The sequence below is a fragment of the Pleurodeles waltl genome, chromosome 6, assembly GCF_031143425.1.
Source record: "Pleurodeles waltl isolate 20211129_DDA chromosome 6, aPleWal1.hap1.20221129, whole genome shotgun sequence".
Taxonomy (NCBI): Eukaryota; Metazoa; Chordata; class Amphibia; order Caudata; family Salamandridae; genus Pleurodeles; species Pleurodeles waltl.
Window position 1 is genome coordinate 755,770,261 of NC_090445.1, and position 21,608 is coordinate 755,791,868.

General features: G+C 45.3%; 1 protein-coding gene across 1 annotated transcript in view; it reads left to right on the top strand.

The window, feature by feature from the left end:
* The window catches only part of DCLRE1A (DNA cross-link repair 1A), an 87,139-nt gene that overhangs the window by 44,439 nt on the left and 21,092 nt on the right, over positions 1-21,608 (top strand). Inside the window, exons 2-3 of the mRNA XM_069239320.1 lie at positions 2,217-3,515; positions 17,595-17,728. Coding sequence (XP_069095421.1) covers positions 2,217-3,515; positions 17,595-17,728 — 1,433 coding nt within the window. The remainder of the gene's footprint in view (positions 1-2,216; positions 3,516-17,594; positions 17,729-21,608) is intronic.

Genomic DNA, 21,608 nt, shown 5'->3' on the forward strand with positions numbered 1-21,608 from the left:
CCCCAGAGAAGCTGGGGAAGGTGTCCCATGTAACCTGCGACTGTCTGGCAGCACTATGGCTACGGTGTGCCCTGTTATTTCTTGCTGTAGTACAGCACCTGGTAACTACTCATACCACAGGGTATAGTATTTACAGATTAGGTATTATTTTATCATTCCAGGTTCTACACCTAATACTGGTTGACAATGGTCTGATTACTTACTGGTAGTTTGTATTACTTAGTAAAAAATTGGCTCATTACCTCTATGTCTCTTCTTTAGTCATAAGGAATACTAAAGCTGCTGTATCTTCAGAGGTTGATCAATTTATTTTACTCTGAGGAAATGTGGGCCTTGATTAGGATCCAGATGAAGATGATTCAGTAATGTGCGAGTTGTTTGTTCATGCCTTTCCATTGTCATCCCCAAAGATTTGACATAGGCAAGACCTTTGCCAAAACCAATCAAAATTTGCTCTTGTCACATTGCAGGCTGTAAATGGGAGGTTGTCTCAACCCAAAAATTCATGCATGTGTAACCAGGTTGGACCGCTAGTAAAGGCTTTTCCTTCCTAACTGTCAGCCAAAGGAGTACCACTCCAAACACAGAAGGCATAAGAACTCTTCTTTTGCTGCAAGACTTGAAAGTCCTACAACATACAGCTGAATAAAAGATACTATTGGACATCAAACCAAAGCTCCCTTGGCAAATTTAATAAAGAAACTTATTTTGTCCTGTTGCTGAGACACAGTGTGCATGTCGGGCCGGAGAAAGGCTGCCGTCCAACCTTTCATGTGCACTTTAGGTGCGCTGGGAATCTATCAAACTGACTCCCTGGCAACATTGTTCCTAATCAAAGACCCATCCCCTCAAGCCCGCCTCATGAGTTCTCCTTCCTCGATCACACTCACAGTTGAGTTACCTGCTCACATGATGTTGTTGCTGCTCTTTAAAAAATATAGAAGAAAATGTTTTACTTTACTAATGCATTTATTGGGGGGGCCAGGGGCCAAAATAATCAGTGGGACAGCGCCCTAACAGAGGCACCGCCCCTAGAGAAGAGTATCAATGATTGCAAAACTTGGAATCCCAGTTTGGGCACAAACTTGTTTGCATCCAAATTGGGATTGCCACAATGACTGAAAAGGAGCTATAAATGTTGTGGTCTATACACGACTGCCAGTTGATACAATGTCAGTTAAAGTCAAGCCTCCCTTTTCTTTAACCAATGCATTCCGTTTTGGGACTTGTAGTTTCACTTTTAAGGGCTGGGAAATCCCAGCATGCATGATTCCGCTGATTAATACACGTTGAAGGTGTCACACGTGATAAGTGAAGTATCAGGGCAAGAATTAATGTGTGCTTGTAAGATGGCATATATGTAGTTCACACCACTGTAGCTGGGACATACATTTTGTCCCACAAATCCCTACTCCATAACCTTATCGCCACTTGAAACGCAAAGCACTAGCACAGAGATTTCAATTTGGCACATGCTGTCACCCCTCCCTCCTGGTGTTGTCCTTCCCATTTGTCGATGCCTGCCTCCCCCTCCCCCTCACCTTCACCCCCACCTCAAAGAACCTAGGCCTGAAGTACAAAGCAAATTTGCGGCAAATTTTGTCATTTGCAACCACAAAATTGCCTTGTACAATACCATCCCTAGTTTACGAGTTGGTATTCAGTTACTGACTCACATAATAGAGATTGCAACTCTCAATTAGGAAGCAGGCAGTGGTCCCATGGGCCACTGCCTACTCTGAAAAAAATTAAAAGAAAATTTGTCATTTTTAAAATGCATCCTGTTTTTCTTTGAGGCTGCATTAAAAAAAAAAAATTGTATTGAAAAGCAGTAACAGACATGGTGGTCTACTGACCCCAGCAGGCCACCATCTCTGTGTGGGGCTTTTCCTAAATAGGTCTCAAAGTGCAACATGTGTCATGAACATCCATGAGGCAGGTCCCTTGTGAATCATTTGGGAACTGCAAACAGTTTGGTTTACACAGTTGTACATTGTGTTTTTCAACTCACAATTTGCGATTCGCAACGGATCTCAAATTGGGAGTCGCACAACAAAAGGTCGTACATCTGGCCTCTAGTTTGTTGCCTTAGTTAAAAGCTAAGCCGATCATAAATTCTCGCCCATGGTGTAGGAGGCATTTTTAGAAACTATGGATATATACTCGCGTAGTACTGAAAGGTTCCTAATGTGTCTGTTATTTGTTCTTTTCTGCAGAATGTCCCGAGGGCTTGCTGTGCAGTTCAACCATCCCTGCTCACTACAGGCGGTTCACCCATTACCTGCTGGCACGAAGCCGGGCAGGGAACGCCCCTGTCACTGAAGGCCCAAATAGCACGGACACTACGCAGAACCACCTAATAGCAGCGGCCGCAGACGGCGTGGACGGTGGCACTACAAACTGGGCTCAGCCCTCTGGAAACAGCCAACCACCCCAGCCCGCTGCTGTCCATGAAGACATCTCCTACTCGCCGCTCTGCAGCGACGAAGAAGAAACAGCCGAGAAAGTCCAACATCTACGGAAAAGGCTATTCTACACTCAACCCTCGGATGAATACTGCAGCGAAACTAGGACAGGCCGCTTAACCATAAACTCAGTACAGCAGGAAATTGTCAATGGGCACCACAGCGCAGAAGAGACTTATGCCCTCGGACACGGCGCAAAGCAGCCTGAAGGTGCCAACAGAGGAGCCCAAGAGATCTCATTCAGCCAAACCGCTCCGCGCCTGTCAGTGCGCACCTGTCCTCCATCACCGCCCTCCTTTCCCGCCGAGGGCGTGACCATCAAGGAGGAACCTGATTGGACAGGATTCGGCTCACCTGTGTCTGATGAGGGGGACTGGTACACGCAAGGCCCAGATACCGCCAGTCAACTCCTTTCCGACCTTCCCAGCAGCTCCTCGTTTTTGTCTCCGAAGGTCGAAGCCCAGGAGATGCCTGTCCAGACCAGGGCCAGCAGCGCCTTCCGTGAGCAGAGGAGCTGCTTTAGTTTAAAGAATGAGGCCTACAGTAACAGACCTGCGGGGTTTGGGGTAGGGTGTGCTATTTCTGTGCCTGTTGCCGTAAAAGAAGAGTTTGTGCCTTTAACTCCATCAAGAGACTCTCCGCGTATTTTCAGCTCCCCAAAAAATAAAGCGCCTTCCGTGTGTGTGCCCGCCGTCAGGGCCTCAGCCATCCTGTCCAAGGCTCTGAAGCAGACGGACATTGGGGTCTTCTTTGGGCTGAAACCCAAAGCCAAGGAAGAGAAGGTGCCGGAGAGGAGTCTCTCCCAGAAGGCACCATACATCCCTGCCGCAGGGACCCCCAACGAGAACGTGCGAGGCCAGAGAAAGCGCAAGGCTGGAGGGTCTGTGGGAGACTCCGATGCGGCCCCGGGATCTCCCCGGACTCCTGGAGTCCTTGCAAAGCCACCAGGAGGTGGGCACCAAGGAGGGTGGCCCAAAAGGTTTCGAGACTCCGATGCGGTTGCCGGGGAGAAAGGGAAGAAACAATGTCCGTTCTACAAGAAGATACCAGGTGAGATGGCATGTGATTTAATATGCAAGGTGCTGTGTTCTATACATTTAAGTTGTCGTGTGTAAGTGGCTCGCACATACATTTTTTGCATTCTTGTTGGTGTGGTTTTATTTCCCCTTAAATGCATGGCTACAAGTAGCAGGATGCACAGGGTTAATTGCAATTGACACGCGAGTGAGACTGTGAGAATTTAATACGTAGGTCCTGATTGTTACTGGCATGGAGGCTCCCTGTATGACAACCCTGGTGTTTTATTCACTATATTGTAACAATTCCGCATTTTTTTTTAATTGACAGCTTTAATCTGCACTAACAATGGATAAAGTATTATTTATAAGCTGTTACTGGATCACCACAGGGCTGTCCTAGGTTTTCTGGCTCTGCATTTGGTTACATTTGCTCTTCAGAGGTGATTAGAGCCCCGTGCCATTTTGTGGTATGGCATGGAGCCTGGCTTTTTAGCCAACTTTAGTTTCAAAGCAGTGTGAGTTTTGACCTCCCGCTTGGAAAGGTAAAAGCGAAGCATGACGTTCTACAGTGCAACCTGCTGATGGTTTTAAAAACTGGATTGGCTGAAGGTCGCAAAAACTGCACAGCTGTGGTTCGGTTTAGATTATGCTCCGTGTTGTCCAGCTTTAATCTACCACTGAATGGTCACTAGAATCCAGGGACCACCACGAGTCATTGTTGGAACTGGGGAACCCCGGAGTAAGCAGTTTACTATTATTTGAATCCCAAAACAGTATACAAAAAGTAGTTTACATCGAGCAAATATGGAAATATATTGTGTGTTTCACAATCGCATATAAAGATTTTCAATTTTGCGTATTGTATTAGTATATACTTTATACATTTTAATGTTCCTTTTTCATAATAATAATGTTGCAAAACAAGTCCCTGGACCACAGGTTAAGAACCACGCCCTAGAACAAGAACAAATACTGTTAAAATCAATGAAGAGTTTTTTTAAGCTCTTCAAAAATCTTTTAAGCTTGGTGCATTTGACCATTTGCGCCATAACTACCACTATGCATGTCTTTATGCGCACAATTTAGTACTTGTTTTATTCTAAAACACATTCATTCCGACTCATCATTGAACTGTAAGGCCAGCAAGGTCAAATACGATAAATTGCAGAATCCTAATGGTTAATGCTTTGAACTGCGTTCTTTCCCACTCACTGATCGTTTCTCTGTTAGAGATGTTTTTGGCCCTCAAGGCCTGCACTACTTTTTGCTGTATTAAGTGAGCCCTGCCACAAAACTAACACCCCAGAGCTACCGGAATCACAGTGTTTGAATTACGCTTTACTTACAGTGCTGTAACCTGTTCTAAACTTATATATTTGTAGCACTGATAGGATCTCTGCAACAATAGCACTACCACAGTGCAAGTACATCACTACCAACATGACAACCACAATATTAGCACATTACAACAACAAATTATACTAACTGACTAGACCATTCAAGACCGAACCAAGAGACCAATACTCGTACCCTGATTTCCCCACCAAATCTATTTCTGGTGTTCAGTGTATCTTTCAGCCCACGTCCACACCCTTTGCACTAGAGCACAGCACCATAAAGCCCCTTTTGTCAGTGCTTGATTTGTTTGAGCAGACCGGTGTTTAAACATGGCTCAAATTTCAGATTATTCCAGGAGTTACATTTTATGCATTGCAAATTTATCTCCTACCAGTTGCACGCCCTGAGATGTGGGCGCCCCTGGATAGTTTTTGGCTGGTTGACTGCAAGGCCTGATGATTGTAAGGAGATTGCTATTTGCAGTATCCTACTCTAACATTGTCAGTAGCTTTTGCAGAGCAAGCAAAGAGATGTAACCTCAGTCTGATGTTTGATTACCCGGCCTGTGGGTTTTGTGCCATCTGTCACATAATTGTAGAGCACCGAAGCGCAAAGTATCTGAAATAAAAAAACGAACGCCCTTTTGCAGGGTAGTTAGTTGTCCTTTTAGAACTTGCTTATCGGGTGACTTTTGGGCGTTCGTGTTTTCACAGGTTCTCTGTGATTGAGTTATGTTAATCCCTAAAACTCATCAATCATGGTCTGTGATAGGGTTTGTTCAACAGCGTTCTTACCTCACTGTAAACTAGCTCTGTTGTTGCAGCAGTGAAGCATCGTCTCATTTGTCCTGCAAATGGCCTCCCCAGGACGCCAGCTGACATCTTGACCGACTATTTAGTTACACACACACAGACAATTGTATATGTGTGTGTGGATATATATATATATATATATATATATATATATATATATATATTTTTTTTTTAACGCATTATCTTTAGTCATTCAATCACAATAAGATATGATTTAATGATCTCTAGCAACTACGGTCCACATATGTTGGGAAAACGAAAATCTTAGTTTTATTGTTCACTTTTTGGTGAACTTGTGTTTACGAAGCCAAAGAGGTTTATATAGTACAGGGAATGCGCATGTTTTAACAAGGAAATGCAAACAGAACAAAATCTCTTCAAATGTGGAAACACTTACCAGGGCGTTAGTTGTACAGATAGGACAGAACATTATTAATCGGAGAACAACTAGTGAAAGTTAGGGTTGGATTTACTCCAGCCCATGGCCATGTGTCCTAATCATAGCTTGTGTAGGACGTAGTAGAAGGGTGGCCGGAGGTTGACGTAAAGAATACTTAAGGCCGTTGTTAGAATGGACACTTGAACGCAGTCTCCATTAAAATGTACCTCCCAACGCTACTGAATCGCAATGGTTTTGTTGCGGTACTTACCATATACTCCTTCACATTTTCAGATGTACTCTTGCTTGGTGTGTGTGTGTGTGTGTGTGTGTGTGTGTATATATATAATATACTGCGAATGGCTCCCTACTAGCCACGCTTCTCAGTTGCACTTCCAAGTGAGTTAATGCCCTTACAGAAAACATTTTGAGACTTTTTATCAATACTCTCTGTATGGCCTTGTTTCTCTATAAACAAGCCAGTAGTCATATAATCATGCTGCAGAATTATCTAAATTATGACAAATGCAAATTATGTGGTGTTATCTGGAAGTGTTTTCGTCCACTCGATATATATAATTTTATTAATTTTTTGGGAGAAATCCACAAATTATGTGGCAAATGCAGAAAACTAATAAAAGTGGTAAATGCTTTAGTCACAGAACTGCATGTAGCAATTGGCTATCGCAGCGATCCGGTTTTTTTATTCAAAAATTTGTTCATGAAAAGTTGACAAAACACAAAATTTCGAACTCCGATTGCTGCTCATTGTTAGCTGAATTTTTGAAGAAAATATAACTCTTTCAGTCTAGCTACCCGAAAACTATCATAATACATACAATGTTCATTTATTGCCACCTGAGTTCTGGTGACTGGAAAAAAAAATACTCTTCCTTCAGTCTTGTGGTGTTTTGAAGGCACCTTAACCCCTTACTGGCATTATTGGACTTTATTACTAGCGTTATGCATTTTGTTTTCTATCTTGTCCTAGGTTTTAGTGAGAATATTCCCCTATAATATTGTGTTGCTTGTTGTTGTGAATCATTATAGGAAAGACTCGATAGCAGCTAAGGGAGAAGTCCAGCTAGCCCACCTACAGAACTCCAGGGTCACTGTTTCTGCTGACCTCATGGAGTGTTTGAAACTCCTCTGACCTTCTAGCTCTTGCTATGTTTACTGACACAGACCTCCTATGTGACTGCGCTCAGTCTTCTGTGCACAACCCGCACCTCTCAGTTGAATAAAATGTGAGTTATAAAGTGGAAGCCTTTGGTAACCCTTCTTCTGAAGGTTCCCGTTTGGTTCGAGGGTGGATGTTTGTGGAGGTGAGTGGGCTTAACCAGGGCTTAAGTCACAGTCCCATCTAAGAGGCAGATCAGACATTTAGGAGTGCTCTAGGTGTGTTTAGTATGTTTCGCCTTCATGTCCTCCACCACTCATCCCACCCATAAGATTGTAAGAAGTGCTCTAGAGAGATTGTGTGGTATATATTCCACTCTGCTGTTTAAATCTAAAAAAAAAAAAAAAATCTTAAGGAGGTGCACCATGAAGTACAAGCTATATTACAAATATTAAGAGATGTCATGCCTCTATGTGCTTTGCAATCTACATAAAGTGCCATCAGCTCAACAGATATAAAATATATGAAGAAAAAAGTTCGACTCTCCAACCTCCCCCCCCCCCCCCCCCCCCCCCCCCCCAACAATCTCCCCAACCCACCTTTTCCATGCCTTATTTAGTGGTTGGGGGGAGGGTACACTTTTAAAGTGGAGGAATGTCTTGTGCCCTCGGGTCCCATGTGGTGTGTCAAATTACATGTCTCAATGCGGGTGGGAACATACCCACCTTAACACCCCCAGGTACCTGAGGCAGGTAAATTCTCTGTATTCCTGGGACGATAAGTCAGTGCACAGTCTCCATGCCTTTTGGAAGTGTTTCACGATGCTCTTGGGAGGCTGTTTCTCCATTCCTAGCAAACTCGAGGGTTCTTGAACAAATCCCATATCCCTGAGACTGCTCATTATCCCAGCACGCCATTAGTGCTTACCTGGCTACTCATAACGCCATGGATATGGCTTTACCCATGTGCCATTTTAATGGGACTCCTCAACTGAGTGACATTCACAATATAGCGTATGCCGGCAGTCTTGTTATGTTAGTGTGGATTCTGGGGTCTGTGCTCTTGAGAACTTCCTCACAATAAGAATTGAGATTGGTCAATCCCATACAAGGTGTGACAATGTCCTGACCCTACCACAATTCCCCCAGCATACGGAGGGTTTGATTGGATATTTGTGGATTCGGTCTGGCGTGTAGTGCTAGTAGTGTGCTATCTTTAGAAGAGTGTCTTTACCCTTGATGCTGGTAGCTGAGATTTGTGTTGTAGTGTAGATGTTGGTCTGCTCACTGTCAAACGATTCGCCAGTTCAGATTCCCTTTTTCGCTGGGTGGGTGACAGTTCCATGTTGCTCTAACGATGTAAATTTGTATGTCTAAAAGGTCATATTTGTTATGTTTTGTAATAAGCCTCTTTTCAAGTGGGGTGAGGGGTTTACCAGCAGCATTTTTTATGTGGTTCATTACCCAGTGACAAATCTGCAGGTGGGGTTGGCGCTCTCTGCAAGTGGCATAGGCGCTCTGTTTCCAGGAGGTTGCATTCGTGTTGCAGTTGCTCAAAGGATGTGATTCCCTCTGCGTTTACAGAAGTCCCTCACTCTCTTGTATTTGGCCTGCTGCTAGGTTAGGTAGTCAGATCCTGCCACTTCTGGGACAAAATCTGGGCTGCTTAGTATGGGGATCATAGGTGATAGCCTCTTCGTTAATCCCTTGTCGGTCGCCATTTTGCTCTGTACTTCCATGTTTGAGTTGACTACTGGGGAGATGTAGATACATCGTGGGGTACACTTTCACTAATCGGGGAACTTTTCAAATATGTATGTCAGCCACTGCTGGGTCCATAAAACACTAGTGCTTTTCTGTGTTTGGGCTGTGCAGTTCTACCATATAGTGAAGTTGCACTACTGTGTAATAGTGGTAAGCGATTCCCAGGCCTGCCTCCCTCTATTGTCTAGTAGGTCCTGCATTTTGCAGTGCAGAGTTTATTATTCTTCCAGCTCAACTGGTCGATGCACCTCTGAAGTCTTGCTGTCATTCCTGTGGGTGAGGGACATGGGAATCATTTGCATCACATATAGAATTTTAGGGAGCAAAGTCATCTTCACCTCTTATTTACAGCCCAGCCGTGCCGATTTTAAAACCCACCCCCTCCACCAACCTTCGGCTCCAGATCACCTTACGGGCAGTTGTGATTAGTTCATTGTAGTTAAAACAGACCGCCTTATCTGTGGTAGGACACACTTTTATACCCAGGTGGAGTATATGTTGTTGAGTAGCAGGTAGGTGTACGCAAAAGTTTCCCAAGTTGATGGGTAGCTTTAATGCTCATAATTCTAGATTGAAGTGCATTGTTTTTGAAGCCTGATGCTTTAACAAAACTGTCAAGCTTGGCCAGTAAAGCTGGTAAGGACAGGGCGTCTGTCAGCATCACATAGTCTGTGCATAGATCTAGTTTGTGTTGGTGCCCTCCAAACTGCACTCCTCCAATGTAGTTGTATTTTCTCTGCTAGAGGTTCCATGCAAAGTGTGAACAAGAGAAGTGGAAAAAGGGCACCCCTTGCCTCGTTTCTGTGATTACTGTAAATGGACATGAGTTTAATGTTCACCCTTATACTAGTGGTGGGAGCAGTGTAGCCACTCCTTATCCAATTTTTAAATCTGTGCCCCAATCCTGTTTCCTCCAAGACTTATGCCAGGTATGTCCAGTGTACCAGGTCAAATGCTTTCTCCGCTTCAATGAAAATAGGAAGGTGTGGCGTTAAGCTTGTTTTACTTGTCTTGGATATGTAGTAGATGTTTTGTGTTGTCACTACGTCTGTTTTCAGGGAAGAAGCTTGTTAGACCTGGATCTAACAGCCCCTGCATACAGGGGACCATATGACGGGCCAAGATCCCCTGCATACAGGGGACCATATGACGGGCCAAGATCCCAGTAACTATCTTCACATCTACGTTTAAAAGCGACATAGACCTATATGAGGAGCAGAGAGAGGGGTCAATTGCATAGAGTTCCACAAAGAAGCATCACCACTTGTCTGCTATGGCTTCTCAGTCCAGCTCACCTGTGTATGTTGTCAAGTGAGATATAGTGATATCCTGCCATTTGTCTTACAGTTTACAAGCCAAGAGGTGGCCCACTTTGTTTCCCCCTGTATAATATAGCTAATTAGGGCATAGGAGTGCTAGCTCCACTCTTTGAATCTCAAGAGCCTTAGGATGTATTCTGGCTAGTGAGAGTTAGCGCTGCTTGCATTTTGATGCTGTAAGGAAATGTCTTCCTTGGCATGGTTACCCCCTAACTGTTTGCCTTTTGTTGATGCCAGTTATGATTGAAAGTGTGCTGGGACCCTGCTAACCAGGCCCCAGAAACAGTGTTCTTTCCTTAAACTGTACCTTTGTTCCCACAGTTGACACAGCCCTGGCACGCAGATAAGTCCCTTGTAAATGGTACCCCTGGTACCAAGGGCCCTGTGGCCAGGGAAGGTCTCTAAGGGCTGCAGCTTGTATTATGCCGCCCTGGGGACCCCTCACTCAGTACATGCACACTGCCTCACTGCTTGTGTGTGTGCTGGTGGGGAGAAAATGACTAAGTCGACATGGCACGCCCCTCAGGGTGCCATGCCCACCTCTCAGTGGCATAGGTAAGTCACCCCTCTAGCAGGCCTTGTAGCCTTAAGGTAGCATGTACGATACCACAGGTGAGGGCATAGTTGCATGAGCACTATGCCCCTACAGTGTCTAAGCCAAACCTTAGACATTTTAAGTGCAGGGTAGCCATAAAGAGTATATGGTGTGGGAGTCTGTCAATTACGAACTCCACAGTTACATAATGGCTACACTGAAATATGGGCAGTTTGGTATCCAACTTCTCAGCGCAATAAATGCACACTGATGCCAGATTGGGATTTATTGTAAAATACACCCAGAGGGCATCTTAGCGATACCCCCTGTATACCAGTCTGAAACCTAGTGCTAGGCTGACCAGTTTCTGCCAGCCTGCCACAACCAGATGAGTTTCTGGCCAAAGGGGTGAGTGCCCTTGTCACTCTATGGCCACAAACAAAGCCTGTCCTGGGTGGAGGTGCTTCTCACCTCTCCCTGCAGGAGCTGTAACACCTGGCGGTGAGCCTCAAAGGCTTCTGCCTTTTACAGCACCTCAGGACATCCCAGCTTGTGTAGAGGGCCCGCCCCTCCAGACACAGCCCCCACTTTTGGCAGCAAGTCCAGAGGAGATAATGAGAAAAACAAGGAGTCCTCTACCAGTCAGGACAGCCCCTAAGGTGCCCTGAGCTGAGGTGACCCCTGCCTTTTAGAAATCCTCCATCTTGAGTTTAGAGGATTTCCCCAATAGGAATAGGGATGTGCCCCCTCCCCCTTGGGAGGAGGCACAAAGAGGGTGTAGCCACCCTCAAGGAAAGTAGCCATTGGCTACTGCCCCCTAGACCTAAACACACCCCTAAATTCAGTATTTATGGGCTATCCTGAACCCAGGAAATCGGATTCCTGCAACCTGAAGAAAGGAGGACTGCTGACCTGAAAGCCCCGCAGAGACGACAGAGACACCAACTGACTTAGCCCCAGCCCTACCGGCCTCTCTCCAGACTCAACCTGCACAGCGATGCAGCCAGCAGGACCAGCGACCTCGGAGGACTTCCCTGCACCTAAAGGACCAGGAAACTCCCAAGAACAGCAGCACTGTTCAGAAACCAACAACTTTGCAACTTTGAAGCAACTTTTAAAGAGACCCTCACTCCCTCCCAGAAGCGTGAGTCTTCACACTGCACTCAACGCACCCCCGGCTTGAGTCCAGGACAACCAACACTGCAGAGAGGACTCCCAGGCGACTCCAACGACGTGGACACCCTGAGTCGACCTCCCTGCACTCCTACAGCGACTCCTGCATAGAGGATCCAGAGGCTACCCCTGACTGCCTGGTAACATAGGAACCCGATGCCTGGACCAAGCACTACACCCGACTGTGTAAGTGCTTTACTTACCCGAGAAAACTAACCAAACTTACCTCCCCCAGGAACTGTTGAGTTTTGCACTGTCCTCTTTTAAAATAGCTTATTGCCATTTTAACAAACTGTGTGTACTACTGTTTTTAAATCAAAGTTCTATACTTACCTGTGTGAAGTACCTTACATTTTATATACTTACCTCAAATCTTGGATCTTGTGGTTCTAAATAAATTAAGAAAATAGATTTTTCTATATAAAAACTATTGGCCTGGAGTTAAGTCTTTGACTGTGTGTGTTCCTCATTTATTGCCTGTATGTGTTCAACAAATGCTCAACACTATTCTCTGATAAGCCTACTGCTCGACCACACTCCCACAAAATAGAACATTAGTATTCTCTTTTATTGCCACTATCAACCTCTAAGGGGAACCCTTGGACTCTGTGCACACTACCTCTCACTTTGCGATAGTATATACAGAGCCAACTTCCTACAGATGCTGTTTGCTTATGTGCCCTTTCTAAGGGCCTGATTACAACCTTGATGGAGTGGATTACTCTGTCACAAACGTGATGGGTAATTCCCCTCAGCCAAGGTTGGCATCGGGCCTTTAATCTGTGACACCTCCCCTGCCCCCTTGTAGCTCTTGTCTGTTATCCTTCTGCAGTTTATTCAGGTGAGCTTCCTGCAAAATGGTGCCCATTGTAAGTGTTTTGGTGCCAGCTATCATGTGTACCGCCAGAAGATGGGCTGGTATGCTAGCTAGTGTGGCTGTGACATAACCTTTAAATTTGTTGGCAAGTAAAATAGCCACTCCCCTTATTTATTTTTATATTTTTGGAACCTTTGAAGAAGAGTTGTCAAGTGAACTGGTAGGGAATGAGCCTGGGCCAATCCCTCTGAAGAAGTTTCCTGTAGGGGTCAAATGTCCCAATCATTGTCCAGCAAGAAATACATTGGAGAAAGCCATTTAACTGGGTGTTTGAGGTCCCCAACTTTCTAGCTCAATATCTTTACCACATGTGAAAAAAAGTGTCCTTCTTGCCTGACCAATGTAGTGTGACTATTTACAATTCTTTACCACCCTGTATCAATTGTGGATCAAATTTCCCTCTCCCAAGATCACTAGAACATCGCCCCCACCCCCCCAACTTCCATGAAGCATCAAGTTTCCCAGTGTGGGTCGTAGTTCAAGCCCAAAGGGATCCAGTACCTAGTCCTCTCTCTGCTGCACATCTCCTTCTCCTCAGTCCCACCCACCACCCTGCTTAATACATTTTACCAACTCGCACACCTCTCCCAATCAAGACCGTATCATTGATTGTATGGTATTTCAAAATTGCCTCCAGGGTGGAAGAGTACCAGGTCTGTCATTCCAGGTTCATTGCAGTGTAGCCATTTTTAATGTCGCTTTATGCGCGTTCGCTTAACGTATTAGGCCTCTGTGCACTTTGCCCTAGATTCATTTTATTCAACCTCACACTGTTATTTTTACAATAAACAGTTTCATGGTCTTGTTTTTATTTAATTCTATCACACTGTTTTGCTTAATTCAGCACTGTGTTCTCAAAAAATACATTCTGGCTCACTCTGTGCTTCAGTCAAGGCTACAGTCTGGTACATTGCCGGTACACATGGTAGAAGTTTAGTCTCTAGTGTTCGTAGAAAGTACACATCCTTACGTAGGGACATTTCTTAGAACATCTGCGTGTTAGTTATAAAAACACTTTCTAGTTCTAGTACACGTGAGAAGGAGATTCCGACCAGGAACTTACAACTAGACGCTGACTGCCCCGTTGCAGATGCTGATGCAGATTACAGGCCTTTGCTCAGGTATGAGGGTTGATGTCCTCCCGGGGGAACCCGAAAGGCAGGCTTAGAACTTCACATGCTGTGCTCAGAATATAACTTAGAGAGAACATAATCTAGTTGCATTATGATAGCCTTATTCTTGTGCTTCACTCTCCTCGTTACTATTTTCATCCTACTGTGTTGTATAGTTCTGGTTATTGCAGCTCACGTTTTGCTATCTAAAATGCAGTCATTTTATTAAATCAATCTTTAAAACTTAAACTGCCTTTCATTTATATATGAGGCTGTACAGTGTATGAGAGAACCGGTTGTGACCTGAGTGACCACGACTTCCTGGGAAGTACTAAGATGTCATGCGCTCGGCTGCCCAATTGTCTCTTCCCCTCGGGAGAGATGAGGCACTGCTAGTTAGCCGGAGTGAAACCGGATTTGGGGTGACAAGAGTCCTTCACCGTGGTTCAGACTTAGTCCCCCACACTGCGAACGATCTTGCCGCACAAAAATCCAGTTTTCTCATTAGGATAGTGAGAGCCTACGTGACAGTATGGTATTCCAAAATTGCCTCCAGGGCGGAAGAGTACCAGGTCTGTCATTCCAGGTCCATTGTGACATTGGCCTGCAGCTTGTCAAGGACGGCCTGCCTCTTCTTGTGTATTTCTTACTGAGGGGGTCGAGCAGATTGCATCGTCGTTATCATGATCCAGTGTCCCCGCTTATGTCTCTTTGGTGCACCTGTTTGCTGACTAGTGTTATCAGGCGGGAGGTGTTCTCCAGTAAGTCCAAGATCGGATGCCCCTCCAATGGGATTCAGATAGTATGTTGTTCCGTAGATAGTAAAGATGAGGCTGACTGGGAAGCCCAAATGGGTCTCTTTCCCCCCCCCCCCTCCGCCCCCCACCATGAGATATGTTGTGACCGTGTGAAAGTGGCACCTTATCTGGAGGTTGTTAAAACAGGTCTTGGTAAAGATACAGTGAGGTTTCTTCAATCGTGACCGTACCAGCTGCTGCCACAATTGCTTCTTTCTATTTTAAAGTGATGCACACAGTTGTGCAGGGCCGGTGGGGTTCTTACGGAGTTTTAGTCTGCCAACTCTGTGTGTATGGTCTAATTGGATGTCTTCCTGGGCTACACCAGGCAGAACATAGTGGAAGTCCTGGGGTCAGTAATCGGGTAGATTTGCTGACCGATGGCTCTAGTGGCCAGTGCACTCCCACCGGTTTGACTCCTTGGGAGGAGAGGCGGTGGTGATCGCCTTGGTAGGGCTCTCGACACACACTGCTGCTTTTTCTTCTTTCTCTGAATAGGTGTGCTTACCTCCCTCACCCCACCACTCCTCTCCCAATTCATGTATTGCTGCTTTTGCTAGATGGGAAGGGTGCCGCACGGCCTGAGCAAGTCTCTAGTATGCATTCTGCCTGGTATGGCTGAGGCGGGGGCATCTCTTCCACGTGCCTCTGCTGCCTATCCCGTTTCCCTGTGGTCAGCATTCCTAAGTGGGTGAGGGAGGAGAAGTTCCAGCCTTAGCCCCTCCTAAAGTGTGTCCTCTTGCCACTGAGCTCCGTCAAATCAGCCTTCGCTTCGCAGGGCGAGGCCCAGGTCCCGGCCCAAACGCTCTGTCAGGTAGTGGGTTCCGCTTGTATGCCCTTGCCACTCTTACTTCAGCTCCAGAGGGACAGGCGGCATTGGGGGTCTGTTTCCTCAGGTGGGGAGAGGTGGCTTTTTCTGTGGCTATCTTAGGCACGCCCCTCAGACGTACATTTAATATCCATGTATTCCACTTTACAGGAGGGGTTTAACTGGACTTTCCCTTTGAAAAATATCTTGGCACAGATTGTTTTTCGAAGTATTTGGAGTCTTCGGCATACAACAGAAAATGAATGCTTTCATTCACACAACTGGGATACATGCTAAGATTTTCACAGAATCTCAACAATGCGCAACTTCAATATGTAGTGGTATTTAAAATAACACATTTCGTTGCAAGTGCTCTGAAAGTCCTGATGTTGATGACGCAGGAATCGCTGAAGAGACCTAGATTTACTCTCCTCTATAGACTGCCCCTTAAAATAACTTTGGTTCGAAATAAATACACCAAGCAGTAGAAAACATCAGTTTTTATGTATATACATCAGAGGCGAATTTCCCCTATAAATATAGCTCTATGAGCACTCTGTGGTCCTGTTGAAACAGGAAGTTATTTTCCAAATTTCCAAGGACATGTTTTTACACCATCAACCAAGCTTAGGTAGCTTACTTGCCTATGCAGTATTCTGATATTTGCAAAATATTTTGTCACTCAACATTAGAGTTTAAAAGAACGAAGCATCAACAATTAATAATTAGTATGCCTTTCAGAATGTAAAATATGGGTTATAAAATGGCACTGTCTCTAGAAATCGAGCAAAATAGATACCTTGAAGTTCAATGGGGCAAGATTGTTTGTTTTAATTACATAGTGACTGGTTTCTCTAATCTAAATATAACTTCCAATATATGCAAGATCATCGGAAGCACTTGTTCAACATACATTTTTATTACTGCTGTTCACTTTCTGGCAAATCTGTGAAAAAAGCTACTTGATGGCTAAACGTGATAACATAGCCGTTAAGGTGATACACACATTGTTTGGCCCTGCTACTCGCTACACTTTCTAGTGTACATTTATGCCCAATTCTGTACATATTAAGTATTGATTTAATTCTAATTTGCATAGTAAATTAGTAGGTAATGAAACTCGGAAAACTAATAAAGGCATATAAAATGCATGGACTATCACTGTTAAATACTTCATTATCGAAAACAAATGTAGTGGTGATATTGTTGAGCAGTTCCAGAGTTGCATTTCTCAGTTTTATAGAAAGTGTTTAATTCTCTTACTAGATGATCGAGAGGAGACTGTTTCAATTGATTGCGAATCGTCATGATGCTTAACACTTTAGATCCAAGTAATACATGTCAGTCACTTCTGATTTGGTGTAAATCCGTTCAGTAGTTTTTAGGATATTTAAAGAAAATAGATATCTAGGGATGCGGATCTGGCAGGTCCCATGCTGATATCTGATTGGCTGCCAACACTTCTAGCGGAAAGTCCCCAAAACAAATTTTGTGTTTTTTTTTTTTTTTTTTTTTTTTTTTTTTTTTTTTTTTTTTTTTTTCTCTCTTCCCCTTCTTTATAAAAAAAGAAGGGCTTAGGCCAGGTGGTGGGATCTCACCAAGCCAAAAAGCGCATATTTAAAAAAAAAAAAAAATAATAATAATAATAAGAATAATTCCGTGAAAATTGATGATCGTCTAAAGATCTCTAGAAATAAAAAAAAGCACGTGGTCTCCCCTGCGTGTGTCTAGTTGAGCCCCTGGGTGGAGCAGGCCCGGGGCATATTCAGTTGTTTGTTTTTAGGGGGGGGGGGGCACTTGTGGCCTCATTCCCCATGGCAGTTATCGTTCCTGAGGACTGTCGCCTCCCCAGTGCAAGGCCAATATAGGGAAGGGGGCTGCTTGGAATATCCGGTCATCCTAGATCTCTTGCTCCTGTAAGGAACCATCACAGAGGCATATCTCCAAAAGCATAAACCAGTCTTAGCCAGGGAAAGGAGAACATGGAATCCTAAATTAGTCAGTTTTTTGCGCGAGTGCATGTAGCAGGTGTCCTGGTCAGTTAAGCAATAAATAAATCTACCTTTTTGTCTTGCAGGGACTGGCTTCACTGTAGATGCTTTCCAGTACGGCAAAATAGAAGGATGCACAGCCTACTTCCTAACACACTTTCATTCTGATCACTATGGTGGACTTACAAAGAAGTTTCAGTTTCCGATCTATTGTAGCAAGGTGAGTATAATCCGGACAGTGTTGCTAAGTCTGGCTTCATAGAGTACTTCTGAAGTTATCTTTTTATAACCGTGCTTCTCTTTGTGGTGTAGCTTACTTAGCAAATTGGAAGAGTGAAGGAAAGCAGTTGGTTCCTGCCCATCCAAATACTTTTAGCACGTACCAGAATCTCTCTCTTACTCTCTCGTTAAGATTTGTACAATGATGGGTAGTCTTACTCAGTGCCCTGGTGCCTACTTGATGAAAACGTTCAAAGTGGGTTGCTGTGTTTAGTTAAGAGGTATAAGGCCAAGATATGAGCTGGAAAATCTGCATTAAAGAAAGTGTTGGGTTTTTGATGGATGTTGTACTGTAGACTATAACGAGATGTAGTTTTCTTACTTTCTTCCTTCTTTCCATCCCCTATGCCCCCAAAGTGTATTTTGTTTCCTGATCTACTTCAGTGCTGGTACCCTCTCACCCATCCACCCCAAAAAATGATTACAACTATTTGAGTTTTCTTCTTTTGTGATGTTTACTGCCCACTTTTTTATGGCTATTCTTGTGCCACTTTGTGGGCGCGGGTCAACCCTTAAATATATAATCAACCATAGCATTTGTAAAGCGCACTACTCACCCGTGAGGGTCTCAAGTCGCTGGGGGGTGGGGGGGGTTGATGCTACTGCTTGAACAGTCTTGTCTTGAGGTGCCTCCTGAAGGTTAGTAGGTCCTGTGTCTGTCGCAGGTGGATAGCAAGTGTGTTCCACGTCTTGGTGGCGAGGTGAGAGCACAATCTGCTACTGGCGGTCATTCTGTGGATGCGTGGAACGGTGGCGAGGGTAAGGTCAGCGGAGCGGAGCTGTCTGGGTGTAGGAGAGTCATCTGTTGAGGTATTCTGGTCCGGTGTTGTGCATTGCTTTGTGGGTGAGGAGCTTGAACGTGATCCTCTTGTTGACTGGGAGCCAGTGCAAGTCTCTCAGGTGGGCTGTGATTGGGCTGTGGCAGGGGATGTCCAGGATGAGGCGTGCAGAGGCGTTCTGTATGTGTTGCAGTCTTTATTTTTTATTTTTTTAAAACATTTTTGGAGCTTGGCCATGGTTCCTGCGTAGAGGGCGTTGCATAGTCCAGTCTGCTGCTTACAATGGCTTGTGTGCCCGTCCTTCTGGTTCCGGTGGGGATCCATTTGTAGATCTTTCGAAGCATGTGGAGGGTGTTTAGGAGAGCATGGAAGTTGGTGTGGCTAGGGGGTGGTGAGTCTGGTGTTGGTGGTTGCCGGCGGGGTCTGGGTATTGAAGCTGTCATGGATGTCTGCAATTTTGCAGTAGAAGAAGGTGGCTAGCTAGTCGCAGAGGTCTTGCGATTGCGGGATGTTGTTGACATTGGAGCCGGGGTTGGAGAGTTCCTTCACAGTGTTGAAGAGCTCCTTATAGCTGTGTGCGTTGTTGTAATGCGGTTCTTTTGGTGGTTCGGATGAGTTGGTGGTGTCTGCGGATGGTGTTCTTGAAGGATGTGTGGTTGTCCGGTGTCTGTTCCTGACACCACTTTTTCACAAGTCTTCGGCATGTTTGCTTGGATTCTTGGAGGTCAGCGGTGAACCAGAAGGCCTTTCTGTTGGTGCGTCTGTTTGAACGTTTCTTGATCGGGGTGAGAGTGTTGGCAAAGTTGATCCATTGCCTGAGGTTGCAGACTGCTTTGTCTGTGGTGTTGATTGGTGGGTTCCGGGAAAGGGTGGTGATCAGCTGGTCTTCTTTGACCTTTATCCATCTGCGGTGGGGAATCCACTGCGGGTGATGGTGTGTTGTGTGTTTCTCGAAGGTAAAGTGGATGCAGCGGTGGTCGGTCCAGTGGAGTTCGGTGGTGTGGCTGAAGGAGATGTGTTTGCTGGCAGAGAAGATTGGGTCGAGCACGTGTCCTGCAGAATGTGTCATGATGAGCTGCTTGAGGCAGAGGTTGTTGAGCAGGGTGGTGGAGTTGTTGTCGTTGGTGTTCTCAAGGTGGAAGTTCAGGTCCCCGAGGAGTATGCATCCTCTGGATGCGAGGGCGTGCGTGCTGATGATGTCTGAGATGGAGTCACTGAACTGCTGACTGGGACCAGGGAGTCTATAAACGAGGGTCCCTCAGAGGGTCGTGTTAGGATCGGTGTGGTTCTGGAAGTGCAGGTGTTCGGCGGCGCTGAGGGTGTCTTCGGTGCTGGTTGTGATTCTGAGGGTATGCCTGTGGACGATGGCAATACCGCCTCCTGGTCTGCTAATGCGGTCGCTACGGGTGATCTTGTAGCCGTCCGGGATGGCTATGGGTTATGTAGTGTGCTGAGGAGGGGTTCATCCAGGTTTCAGTCAGGAAGGTGACGTCTGGGAGGCTGAGTTGAGTACGTTCCAGAGTTTGATGGCGTGTTTGCAGATGGAGCGGGTGTTGAGTAGAATGCATCTGAGATGGATGGTTGTGTCCTGCCTTGGCGGGTGGGTTGCTGGCGTGGAGGCTGGTGAAGGTGCAGATAAGGCAGGGAAAGGGTCCGCGGGTGAGCTGCGGGGTGGCCTGATGACAGGCGGCTGGCATTGAGCACGTGAAGGGCGATGGCGTCATAGTGGAGATGTGTCGCGGCCGTGGGGGTAGTGAGAACCAGGGGTTCCGGTGCTGGGCGCATACGGGTTTGCCTTGGGCGTGCCAGCAGTGCAGCTGCTACTAAGTAGGGCGGGGGGAGGAGAGGACAGCTGGGAGGTGGGGCAGAAAATGGGGTGAGAGGAGGTGGGCTCGCGGTGGGGGAGAGAGAGTGGGGAGAGCAGAGTGAGAGGAGACCGAAACGAGGAAAAAGTGAAATGCAGAAGCGAAAGGCAAAAGGAGCACACAGAAGAAAAAGCACACCAAGATCAAAGCAGGAATAAGGAGGCGAGGCAGAGAGAAGCCTCGTAGAAGAGCAGAGCTCTCCCACTAGACACCAGGTATGTGGTGTATTCAGAAGCCTGTGGGTGGAGGAGGGCCTAGAAATCCTGACCGAGGTTAAGAGTTCAGTGAAGCGAGGGCTCTACTTGCCAGTGGAGCTAGGGGAGGCAGAGCAGTTCACTGACCTCCAAAATATTTCCTCAGGCGATCACTTATAGGTTGATTAGTTAGAGACCGTATTGAAGCTCAATTTCAGGAGTCAGTGTACTGAGAAGACACTCCACAGCATATCAAATACACACTCAAGTAAGGGCCCACTCAATGATTGAAATCTAGATCAGGAATAAAATGTAAAATACTTATTACAAAAAATTCAAACGGTAAGGTACAAAGAAAAAATGTAAATACATGAGGTTAATGCCATGAAGGCTCTCTTAATAAGGCATTACCGAATAATGAAAGCAGTAAAATCAGTAGAGGAATGGACAGCATCCCTAGTAGCTCCAGAAAGTCTTTGGGAAATTTCTGCTCTCGCAAAAACAGGAGTTTTAATGCCATTTTCTTACATAGAAAATCATTAGTTCTGCTGCACCATCCTGGTGTGATCAAAATAATTGCATTTTGAGGAAACCCGAGCACAGCTTCATAAAGTGTCATTGCCTTAGCATCTATGCATGCTCCCACTACATGAATATTGATTCTTAACACTTTATGTTACTATCATCCAGCGATGGCAGGATTAACCTATTACATGAAGAACCGTGAATTATTTTAAATAAATGGGGTGCAATGAGGAAAGAAATGTATTATGACCATACTGGCAAGTTTTCATCGAGGAAAAACAAAGTTAATCTAAATAAAGATGACTGCTGCAGAAATATTGAACAGTGTACATGCAGGAGGAGACATCAGTTTTGAACAAGATGGTGTCTAGGCCTAAATTGAAGACTAGTTAGCAAGAGCCATGAAAGCACATCTTTATAGGTCAAAAGAAACTTGTTTCAAGTGCGATTTCATATGT